The sequence below is a fragment of the Hemibagrus wyckioides genome, linkage group LG22, assembly GCF_019097595.1.
Source record: "Hemibagrus wyckioides isolate EC202008001 linkage group LG22, SWU_Hwy_1.0, whole genome shotgun sequence".
Classification (NCBI taxonomy): Eukaryota; Metazoa; Chordata; class Actinopteri; order Siluriformes; family Bagridae; genus Hemibagrus; species Hemibagrus wyckioides.
Genome location: NC_080731.1, coordinates 15,611,964 through 15,625,325, shown reverse-complemented (window position 1 = coordinate 15,625,325; position 13,362 = coordinate 15,611,964). Strand labels below are relative to the sequence as shown.

The window sequence follows — 13,362 nt, the reverse complement described above, 5'->3', positions numbered from 1 at the left end:
AATTGCTGTAAACTCGTGAGGCGAGGTGGTGCGACTGATATTTAATATTCAATGACTTTTACATCAAAGCCTGACTGCTACTGAATCCTTGGAAACCTGGAAAGCTTTAATATTGACCTTAATAATGAGCTCATCTTTTAGTGGAGGTTTTAGTTTAAATGTGTTTGATTTTTTTGACTTCACTCAACATTACCCACAATGCCATTTGACCCCACAGACTGGTGATAGTGGAGGAGTGGGACTGAGCCTTCGCTGTATATCTGCATAAATAGATCGATGCAGCGGTGCTTTAATCCATCAGTCTCTTTCAGCTGTAAGAGCTTAAAAAGCTCTCTGTTATCCTTGTCTCTACAATAACTCAGCATATAGCTGCACTGCATTCTGGGACATGAGATTTCACAGTAAAATGACGTGGAGATGATCCGCAGCAGAATCACCACAAAAACTCAGACATCACAAAGATTTTACTAGAATTTAAAAGTTGATTGTTGAGAATGTTGTGTTTGGTTTGTCTTTCATCTCATTATTGAATAATTCCTCCTCAAACACTGTACAAGCCAAGACCTGAGCGCTGGATAGATCTTGTGATTTTGTTTCGCAGCTCAGGGACTTGCTCCTCTGCTCGGTTTAAAGCTCTGGGCGCTACCAGTGCGACGGATTAAATAACCGAGTTAATGGCAAATGTTTTCCACCATCTCACATCATCCCGCACCATCCGTATGCCTTAATGTACGCAGAGAGATGTGCATTAAGTCTGTTTCACTTAAATATTTACCGTAACATTCAAACAGTGCGACTTTAGTGCTGGGACATGTGTATCTGTGTGTGTGTGTGTATGAAGAGAGAGATGTACACATGTTCAGATTTTGCCTTATCATGGTTTGTTTATACAGTAGGCGTCTTGTTGCTATAGTTACAGCAAGGTTATGGTAAGATGTCACTAACATTATTGTAGCAGTGAGCAGGCAAACAAAATAATAATAATAATAATGACAACAACAACATCCAAACAAGTATATATCAGCAGCACAATGCATAAAAGGTTAGTCAAGTAATCACTCTTTACGTCTGTGCTGAGCTGAAAAGCTTCTCCTTGAGCAGTAATGAGGTTACAACAGCAGAAGGTCACCAGCAATCATACCCCACACCCCCAGAGCCTCTGTGATGATTCTGCATTGTACTGCTGCCACGTGATTGGCTCCTTAGATAGTTTCTAATAAAGTGGCAGGTGAGTGTGAATGAATATATAATCCTCATTTTGTTTTTTGTTTTCTTTTTTTCCTTTTAGAGCTGACTCTTGGTCTGAGAGCAACACCATTCAAGCTCACAGGCTCCACAGGATCCTCCCTCAAGGTACCGCTGCATTTACACCGTAAGGCTGCGTCTCAATCAGCTCTCTAGTTCCCTAGGTAGTGAATCAGTGTGTCCTATACCATGTATTTTAATTGTTAGACTCAAACAAATGCCAAATAAAGTTCACTAAATCATTTAAGAGCCACAGCAATGATAACAAGCTGCTTTTCATTTGTAACTGAAGTTGGCTCAGAGTTCAATTTGTTTGAACATATGACCTGTAAGTGAACATAGTGCGCATCGATGCGCCCTGGGTTTAGGGGGCAAATGTTTCAGTGCACTGGAAGAATTTACTTAGAGAGAGACGGACAGACAGAGAGACACACAGACAGCCTTCAATATGACTACTTCATCAGCCCCCTGACTACTGAACTAGTGAGCTGATTGAAATGCAGCCCATTATATTTCTAAATGAAAGAGCCGTCTCAGGCAGAATGACGCACCACAGCACACACTGCTTCAGTCCTCGGCAGCCGAACGCAGCGCCAAGCTGATTTATTTACATTTGACTTGGAATCCCAGTCTTTGCATATTTTTTTTTTTTTTTTAAACTTTGCAAGTTTTTACACACCGTCACGCTCTAATTGTCTGCCTTCTCCCTTCACACACCTTTTCTCCTCCACCTAGCCGTGTAGCCAGGTGCGGTAATCTTGTTTAGGGATAAGCGTTAACGATCAGGTTAGCACTGACACTCTGGACAAACGCAGGATTAACGTCAGGAAACGTGTGAGAGGGAAAGCAGATAAAGAAGCAGGAAAGCTTTTACTGCCAGAACAATGACCTGAACAGGTAAAAATGAACAGAAGAATTATTCCTGTGGTAAATATTTTATGCCACAAAGATTATTTTTATTTAAGTATTAATAGTAATGGATCTGGGGAGCTGCATGGACCACTGTTTTCTATGCTCACTTTAAAACAGGAAACTGATCCTCGGGCTGTTTGGGTGGTCCTGATGGCATGATGCACTTTTCTTTCTTGTCTTTCATGCTTTTGCAATCCGCCTCGATGTGTGTGAGATTACGGAGCAGTGCAGGCCTTTAAATGGCATTATTCAGCCAGCTTAAACTCGAATTAAGCCATAAAACGGCAGAGAATTCAAAGCAACAAGCGTTTTGTACAAACACACCCAGAGATTAGGATCTCGTCGCTTTAATAGATGACCAGTGGTGTTTGTTTAACTGAATGAAACTCTAAGGTTTCTGTTATTAAAGTAACAAAGGAAATTTGGAATGTCTGAAAGTTCATGCGGACAAATCTGTTAATACACGATCTCCTTCACCGTCCCACTTTCTGGAAAGTCTTGATCAGGCTTCCCTGCAAGATGTAGTCTTTGTGGCTGAAGATTTAAAAGAAGACCTTTTCACAGTGGAAGTTACCTGCTGGGAATCCTACATTAGAGAAGAAAAGCAGTTTATCTGACTCGACTCCTGTCTCGATTCCTGACTTGACTCCTGTCTCGACTCTTGACTCGACTCCTGACACACCATGATGCCTCACTTTTACTGGATTTCTTGCTTTGTTCTTTTAACTCCTGTGATGCCAGTGAGCCTTTCTGAAGACTAGAAGTGACAATAACTGCATGGCTTTACTGAAACCAATAAACAAAAGCTATTGAAAGTGTTTTTTCTGACTTTCTAATCTCTGAGCCAGACTTCCAGCTAATCCTCAGCAGTCTGGTACGTTTCGATAATAAACAAAGGCTAATTTTCCTAGCATGAGTCTGCCATTGCAAACAAGCAGCTGCCAAACCATCTTCTGTAACCTGTTGATGTAGCTCTCACTCAAACAACACTAACCACTTCAAAACTCGGAAAGCCAGGGCACGTTTTTAAACCCATCACAACGGCTTGTGCCAGAACACTCACTGGGCCGGTGTTGAAAAGCTGGTGCCGCTAGTCTTTGTGTGTGTATGTGTGTGTGTATATATATTATATAATATATATATAGAGAGAGAGAGTGCCATCAGTACGGGTTCAGATTACGTGTGTGTGTGCACCATGCATGAAGTATAATGCACTGTACATACCTGAGGTGTTGACTCTATGAAATCATTTTCTAAGAAAAATGAACCGTTCATTTTAGTCATCTATTAAACGAAAGCTCAGTTCCTGCCTCCTCTAATTTTCTGCAATGTTTCTGCATGATTGAAGCCCTGCATTATAGAGTCCTGGCTGATATTATTAGATGCACTGCTGTCAGTAATGGCCAGATGTATTGCTGTGAGTGGCCAGAATGATCAGAGGCATTGTCGCTGTATGGACAGCTGGTTGATAAATGCTCCCATCTCGCTGCTCATGCCGTTACCACAAAAACCTCGTCTTTGAAAATGCTGCCTTTCTTTTCTCGCTTTTATTAGAAAAGGGATGTACACAAATTCTTAAATTACCCAGTCATTTCATCTAGTCTAATAAATGTTTACATTTTGGTGAACTCTGCTCTCTTTCCTAAACTGTAATAAACTTTGACTCTATTAATAGTTGAATACACTGAGTCTAGTTTCAGCTCTTTAGCTGCTATCTGGTGTATTGGTGTATACCTGCTGCCCTGGTGGTAAAATGTTGACAGGGTTGCCAGTACTTGCTATATTCATTACTATTCCAAGATTTTTGATAAAGTCCCAGTGCCTTATATTTAGAGATTTGATTAGAGAATTGTTTGTATTAATATAGAGTGAAATACTCTAATTTTTAGAAATATGACATTTTCACGAATGCTGAAATCCCAAGCAAGAATGTCATCTATTGTGGAAGAGAGCATATGGCATTTTTGTGGAAGGATGCAACGGTCTATTCAAGCACAAAGTTTGCCAAAGAGCCAAATAATAATTTCTCACTAAACTACATTAGAGTCTTTTGAAACCTAGACTTTCCACTGAACGTGGATTGCTGGCAGCTTAATGCGTTTTCCTTTTACGCAGAAAAAAAAACATTTCAGGGATCTTCATCAAAGATGATGCGGTGCTCTTAATATATCTCAGGAAAAAAGATTCTTTCAGAATGCTACAGAATACAGCAGAATAAAGACGATGCCGAGTGTGAGAGAGCGTAAATTACGGTGGCTGAGAAGAGCAAAACAAAATAACACCTCTGAAAACACAACAAATCTGAAAACACAACATTTCACAACAACTGGAAAAGGTAGGTATAGTTTGCGAATGGAATCCTTACCACTGATTGGATGAGTTTATTTTGTTTTTGGATTTGTTTTGTTTTCAGGTTTATTGTTTTGTTTTCAGATTTATTTTGTTTTTGGATTTTTTAAAATTTTGTTTTCAGATTTATTTTTTCATTTTTATTTTGTTTTCGTATTTTGGTTTTGTTTGTTTTGTTTTATTTTGTATTCCAATTTGCTGTTTTGTTTTGCACTTCTCGGCCATCGTAGTACATGGTTGTGGATTCTGGTTTGAAAAGGATGATATTCTGTTCTCCTCGGTCAGTACCAGAGGCATAGCAGGAGCAGGACAAAATGATGGGGAATTCCTGCAGTCGTCAGATTAGTTCATACTGGTTTCTGAGCTTTAATTCTAAATCGGGTTTAGATACCGATTAAGCTCTGTAAGTCTTCGCACTCCACTAGAATGGGCTTTCCGTTTATTTAACATTTGCCCACACTTCATTTAGTGTGTATGACTTGAAAAAGAAGCGCAGTTCACCCGCTGCCACATGGCTGCCTGTTGTCTGATGGTTGAGGTGTGAAGGGCAAGAGCTCTAAATAGACAGCGGTAGAGGCTGAAGGGTGTTTATACACTAGAATAATGGAATGACTGGTGATAAATAGACATGGCTGTGGCACCTGAGCTAGAGGGACTGCACTGGGCCTTTGCAGCCATGGTGACTGCATTCCAGGCCTGGTTATTGGCTCTCCTGTTCTGACCAGTTGAAGAGAAGATGTGTGTATGTGTGTGAGTGAGAGAGAGAGAGAGAGAGAGAGAGAGAGAGAGAGAGTGTGTGGGGGTGGGGGGTGGGGGGTGGGGTGAGGGTATAAAGAGCTGGGATTGTCCCAGCAAACTCGGTAGCCTGTACCTTGTACAGCATCGAAAGGTTTCATCTTTTGTTTGCTTTCATATAATTGCTAAAAGAATTGGAAGAACCCTTCTGAAGTCCAGGCTCCTGTGTGTCAGTGAATCCCAACTATCTTTAAACCTCACCATGCCTGGTGTCGACCTGGAGCTCATGGCAGCCTCAGAAGACCAGATAGCTCCCCTCACCATGCTGGATGACGAGTGCTCAGAGTCTGGACTGGAGGCAGTGATCGGAGATCTTCTTGCCGATTCTATAGTTGATGACCCTCCAGATAAGGATGGAAGAAGCACCGATGAGGAAGTGGCCAGACTGGAGCTCACTCTCCAATGTGCTGTGCAAGAGATCCACTGCGATCTAAAGGCATTTGGTGAGCACATCGGCGCACGTCTCGAAGAAGCCGTGGCTCAGGTCACACCAGCTATTGAAGCCATTGCTGCGTTGCAAGAGGAGAACGTAAGATTACAGCTCCAGCAGGAGACGCTCACCAGGCAGATCGAGGCCCTGTCTCACGCTCTCGGGCTTCCCGCACCTCAACTTCAACCAAATCAAGATCATCAAGAACTTGAAACTCCAAACAAAGTGCAGTCTGATGGCAGTCCTGAGCCTATCCCACATCCACCTACTTTTGCTCTTCAACGCTCTTCCTCCACATCTTCGCAGATCTCTCGTAGCAACAGCACGGTATACTTTAGGATCTTTTGCAATATTGTGCTTCTTGAAGAGATTCAAGGGAGTTTCTACCCAGCATTATTTTTTCATGGGAAATGAGTGAAATTTTTCACTTGATATTTATATTTACACAAAGACAACACTTTTAAAATAAGTAACGAGGCCATCTAGTACGCTTATGTGGCTTAAGGAACTGTGCATTTCGACTAGCCGCATAGTCCAAAAAAAGACTGAGTGCTATCCCTAGATAAGAGCAGCTGTCACTGTGAGGGTTAACCTCTGTGCCCTTCTTTCAGCCATACTCCTTTTGCTGTCCACGTTACATACCACTCCAGCTTCATCCTGCACACTGCTCAGTCCTGTCCAATCCTTTAATCAGAGCTGTGGCCAGCACGCCTAATTCAGATCCAAATGCCAAATTCAGTACCAAAAGATATTTTTGCTCAGTGTGTGACCTAAGTATTTGTTTTGTTTGGTTTGTGTGGTAGTTTGTGGGTATTGACCAGTAGCAGTAAATTTTTTTAGCACTGAGATTTGGTGCAGTTTTGTATGCACGGACTTCCTGTATTTAACATTTCAGGATCAGCTTTGCACTTTACAAAATTAGAAAAGATCAAGACAAAAAACTTTGGATGAATAGATTGCATGTTTTTCTCTTTTTAACATGAGCATTTCTGGAAACTTCTCAGGTCTAGTAACTGTTAGGAGATGATCTCTGCATGCACTGTCAGCTTTTGACCCAGGCCAAAGAGATTCTAAACTTTCCACTGAAAAGAAGCAAAGGTCTAAGTCTTTAATTTTATTTTTTTGTACATTAAATAGTATGCAGATTTTCTGAAAATGAAGCTGGTGGTTTTTATTTTTAACCCACACAAGTAAAATGTTGCTTTGATCGTTGTTAAATCCAGCTATATTCAAGAGAAGAACAGCTCAGACTTCAGTGTTATGAATTCACGGTGAACTTAAGCAACCACAAGTGCCTCTTTAAACAGCCAGCTCTTGCGTCACATGTCCGGGAGTCTCCACACAGACACTTCATTCAGTTAAACGCTCGTTTTGTCTTTGCCAAGACTTTGTATATAAGATTTTTCTGCAGTAAGACTCGGGCTATTTTTACCGTGGTGTTTGGATCTGTCATCATGTCATTGTGTCATTGTTGGACGTGTGTCCGCTGAGACCGTAGTAAATCTGCAGCGATATAGTGAAGAGAAAAAAAAACACACACACATCCTGTAGCGTATGGCTGGTGACGTTTCACAGCACCCTGTAAAAAGCCAAGAACGTACTAGAGCGTACCTTCTGGCTGTTTGACCACTTGAATTGGCGTGAATATTCTATAGCACACATTCTTGAAATCTGTTCTGTTTATAGCTGGTCCTCGTCTTCCTGTTCTCTTGTCATCACTAAAGACACTTTCCATATTCCAATCCCCTTCTCTTCATCTCTCTCTCTCTCTCTCTCTCTCTCTCAGACTTTATTATAGTGTAGGTCTTGTTAAAGGGCAGCATCTGGCGACAGACAGGATGTTGTGTAGTGTTGGGAAGAGCCATTTATAGTGTTGTTTGTAGTCTCAGTGGACAGATGAAATTCAATGGATACATCCCTGTGCATACGACATCTGCACTACAGTGTTACAATGCAAAGCAGGATGGATGCCAGAGTGGCTAATTTTATCTAAACAACCAAAAATAGTGTTCAATGAACAATAACACCAAGGGCTGCTTCATAGTGGTGTATTAAATGCAGAAAATCTCATTACTGCTAATACACGTGATTTTGTTTATTTTTATTTGTTTTATTTTTTTTTTGTTAGGGGTCAGGCATAACATTATGAGCAGTGCCAGCTGAAGTGAATAACACTGATGATCTCCTCATCATGGCACCTGTTAGTGGGTGGGATATATTAGGCAGCAAGTCAACATTTTATCCTCAAAGTTGATGTTAGAAGCAGGAAAAATGGACAAGCGTAAGGATTTGAGCGAGTTTGACAAAGGGCCAAATTGTGATGGCTGGAGCACTGGATCAGAGCATCTCCAGAACTGCAGCTCTTGTGGGGTGTTCCCAGTCTGCAGTGGTCAGTATCTATCAAAAGCGGGCCAAGGAAGGAACAGTGGTGAACCGGTGACAGGATCACGGGCGGCCAAGGCTCACTGTTGCATGTGGGGAGCGAAGGCTGGCCCATGTGATCTACTGTACTGTTGCTCAGATTGCTGAAGAAGTTAATGCTGGTTCTGATAGAAAGGTGTCAGAATACACAGTGCATCACAGTTTGTTCTGTAGATGGACTGACCTGCTCAAAGCGTTTGGGTCACCTCGTGTCACGCGAGACTCACTCTGTGATTATCAACCCTCAGCTCGCAAAGCACGCTTCATCCCACCTGGCAGGACAGGGAGTTCCTAGTTGATTTGGAGAGCTTAGTGAGAGAGGACTGGAGTGCGAGAGCAGGCATGCAGGCTGCTCGTTCTCTCAGGAACATTCGCAGAAATCAGCAAGCTCTCATGCCTGGCTAAATGTCAGCCTGCTTCCATGGCCTTTGTGTAAACACAGCTGGAAGGATGGATCACATACGGGCACAATCTCCCTAGAGCCACACACACACTTTCATTTTTTCATCCTCTTTTCTCTACTGTCTGACCCTTGTTAATATTTTCCTCATTGAAACATGTTTTATTTTACTTCAGTGAAATACCCCAAAATTCTATTTTATTTTATTTTATTTTATTTTATTTTATTTTATTTGACTGTGATATGACAAGTTTTTCTCTTCTGACCATGTCCCTTACTGATAAAAACAGAAAACGCACACACACACTTCTATTTTTTCAACCCCTTTTCTCTACTGGTTTTATTCTTTCTAGTTTTATTATTTTTATTAGACTGTGATATGACAAATGTTTCTTTTCCGACCCTGTCCCTTACAGATGGAAACAGAGCCTGTGTTTTCTATCGAACCTGCTCTCCAGACCGCCAGCGAGGCTCCACTGGTCCAGAACGGCTCCTCAGCATCCCAGCTGCAAACAGACACAGACAGCGTCACGGGCAGCACTGGTACTCTCACCGCCGAACAGCTCGAGGCCATAGAGGATGAGGAGATCCTGGACAAAATGGTAGTGTTTATATAATAGTAGTGATCATGCATGAGATTTATACTACAGTCTTGAATGTACTAGTCCAGGAGTGGTGCTGAGGCTGATTTTATTTATTTATTTATTCATTTATTTGCTTATGCTCTAATAGCTTGATGACTCCAAAGATTTTGAGGAGAGAAAAATGATTAGAGCAGCCATGAGAGAGCTCCGCAAGAAAAAGAGAGGTAAAAACAACAAAACTCTCTCTCTCTGTCTCCCCCCCATCCATACCTTTCTGCATGATCTCTCTACCTTTCTTTGGTGGCTGAAGTGGTTAAGTCTCGGGGCTCCAGCACCACCAAGCTGCCACCCCTGGACCCCTGAGCAAAGCCCTCAACCCTCTCTGCACCAGGGGCATGGCAAAAAATTCCCCTGCGCTGTAATGTTTGTGTAGCGACCATAAAGCCTTCTTCTAATTTCCTCTTTCTGCCTGTAGAGGCCAGGTTGGGATGTTCGCAGGAGGAGCTCGGTAGGATCATGGCTCACGTGTGCCTTTTGCCTGAGTTTGTGTGGAGTTTTTGTTGTTCTTGTGTGCAGTGTGTTCACACTTTTGGCATCTGTGTTGAAACAGCTGAAAAAAATTGCAAGTGCATGACCATTTATCATCACGATGTTGGTGTGTGTTTTGTGTGTGTGGAAGTGTTTTATTCCTTCAACACCACAGCACTTCAACAAACATCATTGTTAGTGTTATTTCTGTTAGAACTTTAACATTAAAGCAGCTTTGATTATTCGTTCCTTCACCAGCAACATCCAACTCAATACTTTTTGACCAATTTTATTCAAGGTCATTAAAGTGCTGTGGTCATGCTCATATTTTTGATGTTTAAATATTCTCCTACTGTCTGGATTTTCTTTTTTCTATTTCTAAGCATAATGATTAATTAGCATCCGTCTGCTTTCCTTGAGTTAGTCATGGCATCTCTCCGCCGCAGCATAAGGCAGATTGAAGACTTTTTGTTTTCCTTGTTCTCTATTTTGTTTGGAGTATTCCTTTATACTAATGTTTTTGCGTTATTTTGCCGGTTTTATCAGGGTATTAATTGCATTAGAGCTGTCTCTCAGTTCTGTCTCATATATTTAATAGTGTGTGTATGTTTTGGAGCTCATGTGTGACTTGTGTGTTCAGCTTTGTAACCTACCTCTCTTTTCTCTCTTCTCTGTCTGTAATATCTTTCCACTTTCTTCTGGCCAGACCAAAGGGAGAAGGAGAGGGATCTGCGTCTGCAGGAGCTAAGGCAACAGAGAGAGGAGCGAGGTCAGAAGAATCGTCCAGGCGCAGGAGATTTGGTGGTGAAGAAGATCGAGAAGTCAGCCGATGGTTCTACCATCAGTGAGATTACAAAGACTAACCGCTTCGCTCAGTCAGGTGCATTATTTCATCAGCATGATTATTAGCTGGCTACATTTTCCTCCAGTATTGCACTACACACACTCTCTACTTTAAAAGGAACACTTGTACACCAGCTCATATGTTTGAATGAATTCTTCGCATCAAATATCAGGAAGAAATTTCATCTTCTTTCCAAACCGCAAAACACTGCGGACGTGCCACCATTATGAAACATGATGCTTTAAACATGAAGTGTCAGGTTCAGGTTTCTTCTTGTCTGCTCACATTAAAACATCATCCAAGATCATTAGGATTGACCCTAATGTCTCGAGATCTGTTCCCTTTAATGTATGTAGGCATCTTTTACAATTGAACAAATATTAGTGTAAATGTTTTTGAGTCTTTGGGAAAAAGCACAGGTGATAAATCAACAGAAATCTAATCATGTTTGATATGAAAGGAAAAACTGATCTCTAACAGTGTTTCCAAATAGCAATTGTTTTTTAATTCAGGGTGTGTGCTCATTTGTATTAATAATTTGTGTGTGTGTGTGTGTGTGTGTGTGTGTGTGTGTGTAGATGACGGCAGCAGGATGACCCGCAGCACCATGATGGAAACCTCTTACACACAGAAGTTTGACAGTGAGTTGTTTGTTTCCGTCTCTGAGATTATCGCTCTCCTCCTGAAATCCCTTTCACATCTCTGCATGTGGTATGTGTCGTTTCAGGAGGAACCATGCAGTCAAAGTCCTTCAGCTACTCCTCATGTTCCTCCAGTACAAACAAGAAGATCGGAAGGTCAGCATGCAAATCTATCCGAACATTTTACAGCAAAATGAATTGTTTAAATTGATTGATGCTGAATGTCCTTTGTGTCTCAGCGTGTTCGATCGTGAGGATGACACCTCACGTAGTGGAGGCGGCTTAGCGGCGCTGGAGCGCAGACAAGCGGAGCGTAAGAAGGAAATCATGAGGGCTCAGACGATGCCTAAAACCTCCGCCTCACAGGCTCGGAAAGCCATGATCGAGAAGCTCGAGAAGGAAGGCGGCGGGTGAGTGCTCTCTGTTTTTCAAATAAATAATAAATAGATGTTGAGTTTGAGCGCATTATTGACGTTACAGTATATTAAACATGCATAAAGAAATAATTTGTACATTTATATTTGCTATTATTGTTGTAATTAATCGTATTTTTATTTTGTTGCTCTCAGCAGCAACTCGCCAGTTGCACAGGTGAAAGTCCAGCGCTCCACCAGCTTCGGTGTCCCCAACGCTAACTCCATTAAACAGATGCTGCTGGACTGGTGCAGAGCCAAGACCCGCGGCTATGAAGTGAGAAACGTCACTAAAACATTTTGAATGAGATTGGTCAGAAGGAGCTGGTTATTCTCATGGTGCAATGAATACTTAGTTGTTTTTATAGTTACAGCTAGTTCAAAGGAATAGACACTTCTATTCACATATGGTTAAGCTGTAGTTTTTTAAGGAGACATTTATTGTCTGTTTACGGAAGGCGTCTCCAGTGTCAGTGCTTTGTAAACGTTTTCTGGATTTCGAGCTGCATTTAATCAGCTTTAAGAAACAGAACCAAGAGGTTTGTCTGAGGTTTCTAGCTGCTCTAACAGGATCTAATACACTTTGTGGACACGACTCACTCTTGTGTTTTATTTTTTTGTTCTCCTTTGCTGTCTCAGAACGTGGATATTCAGAACTTCTCCTCCAGCTGGAGTGATGGCATGGCCTTCTGTGCTCTGGTGCACAACTTCTTCCCGGATGCTTTTGACTATTCCACCCTCAGCCCTAGCAATCGCAGGCAGAACTTTGAGGTGGCCTTTAAAACAGCAGAGTGAGTAGAGAAATCAACACACACTAACACACACCATAGAGTTGTACACTCCGGCATGTTGGCAGTGTAAACTACAGAACAGAAAAGAAGCCAGACATATTTTTTGACCTATGAACATTCTCACCTCTACTGCATAATGATGGGAAATATAATAAAAGTAAATATTGATGAATGAATAAGCTGGTAATAAAAATAATTTAAATTTGTGTGTGAGAGCATGTGTGTGTTTGTGTGTGTGTGTTTGTGCGGAAGCCTGGGAAAACCCTTCACATGAGGGTCAAACCTCACCATCACAAACATTATTATTAAAGGAGAAGTTCACTTCCAGAATGAAACTCTACAGATAATTTCCTCACCCCCTCGTCATCCAAGATGTTCATGTCTTTCTTTCTTCAGTCGTAAAGAAATTATGTTTTTTGAGGGAAACATTTCAGGATTTTTCTCCATATAGTGGACTTCAATGGTTCCCGTGAGTTTTAACTTCCTGAATGCAGCTTCAAAGAGCTCTAAACCATCCCAGCCCAGGAAGAAGTCTCTCATCCAGCCAAATCATCGCTCATTTTCTTAGAAATATAAAAATGTTTATTCTTATTAACCACAAAAGCTCGTCTAGCACTAGCTCTGGGATGCGCGTCTGCGACGCTACGTCACTGAATAAAATCTGCTTTTATTCTCATTCATTCTGATTTAGCTTGCAAGGTTTTAGATGTCTTTCCAGCATGATCTTTACAAGCAGATAAACAAGTCTAAGCAATGTTTTGCTTTGGTGAAAATTATGTACAGTTTCTTCTAGGTACAATTCAGCCACTGACATCCAACAGGTTTTCCCAGACTACCACACACACATGACATCATTGTTAAGGTTACTAGTGCTGGATTTCCTGCACATCCCTCATAGTGTGTATCTCCATGATCAGAGTGCGCTTCTTGAAGGGAAAAGTTTCCTGATGCCACTAACCTGTAATCCTCTAACCCTATCGAAGCTGTCCAGCCCTTGCCGTGATCTAAT

General features: G+C 41.6%; 1 protein-coding gene across 8 annotated transcripts in view; it reads left to right on the top strand.

Moving 5' to 3' along the window:
- The window catches only part of smtnb (smoothelin b), a 54,451-nt gene that overhangs the window by 35,380 nt on the left and 5,709 nt on the right, over nucleotides 1-13,362 (top strand). For 4 of the 8 annotated variants that reach the window (XM_058374618.1, XM_058374616.1, XM_058374622.1 and 1 more), the window contains exons 10-19: nucleotides 1,289-1,353; nucleotides 8,969-9,154; nucleotides 9,285-9,360; nucleotides 9,612-9,644; nucleotides 10,371-10,544; nucleotides 11,087-11,149; nucleotides 11,236-11,305; nucleotides 11,389-11,559; nucleotides 11,719-11,839; nucleotides 12,202-12,353. In XM_058374618.1, coding sequence (XP_058230601.1) covers nucleotides 1,289-1,353; nucleotides 8,969-9,154; nucleotides 9,285-9,360; nucleotides 9,612-9,644; nucleotides 10,371-10,544; nucleotides 11,087-11,149; nucleotides 11,236-11,305; nucleotides 11,389-11,559; nucleotides 11,719-11,839; nucleotides 12,202-12,353 — 1,111 coding nt within the window. The remainder of the gene's footprint in view (nucleotides 1-1,288; nucleotides 1,354-8,968; nucleotides 9,155-9,284; nucleotides 9,361-9,611; nucleotides 9,645-10,370; nucleotides 10,545-11,086; nucleotides 11,150-11,235; nucleotides 11,306-11,388; nucleotides 11,560-11,718; nucleotides 11,840-12,201; nucleotides 12,354-13,362) is intronic. The other 4 variants (XM_058374623.1, XM_058374617.1, XM_058374620.1 and 1 more) reach the window with 3 other exon arrangements.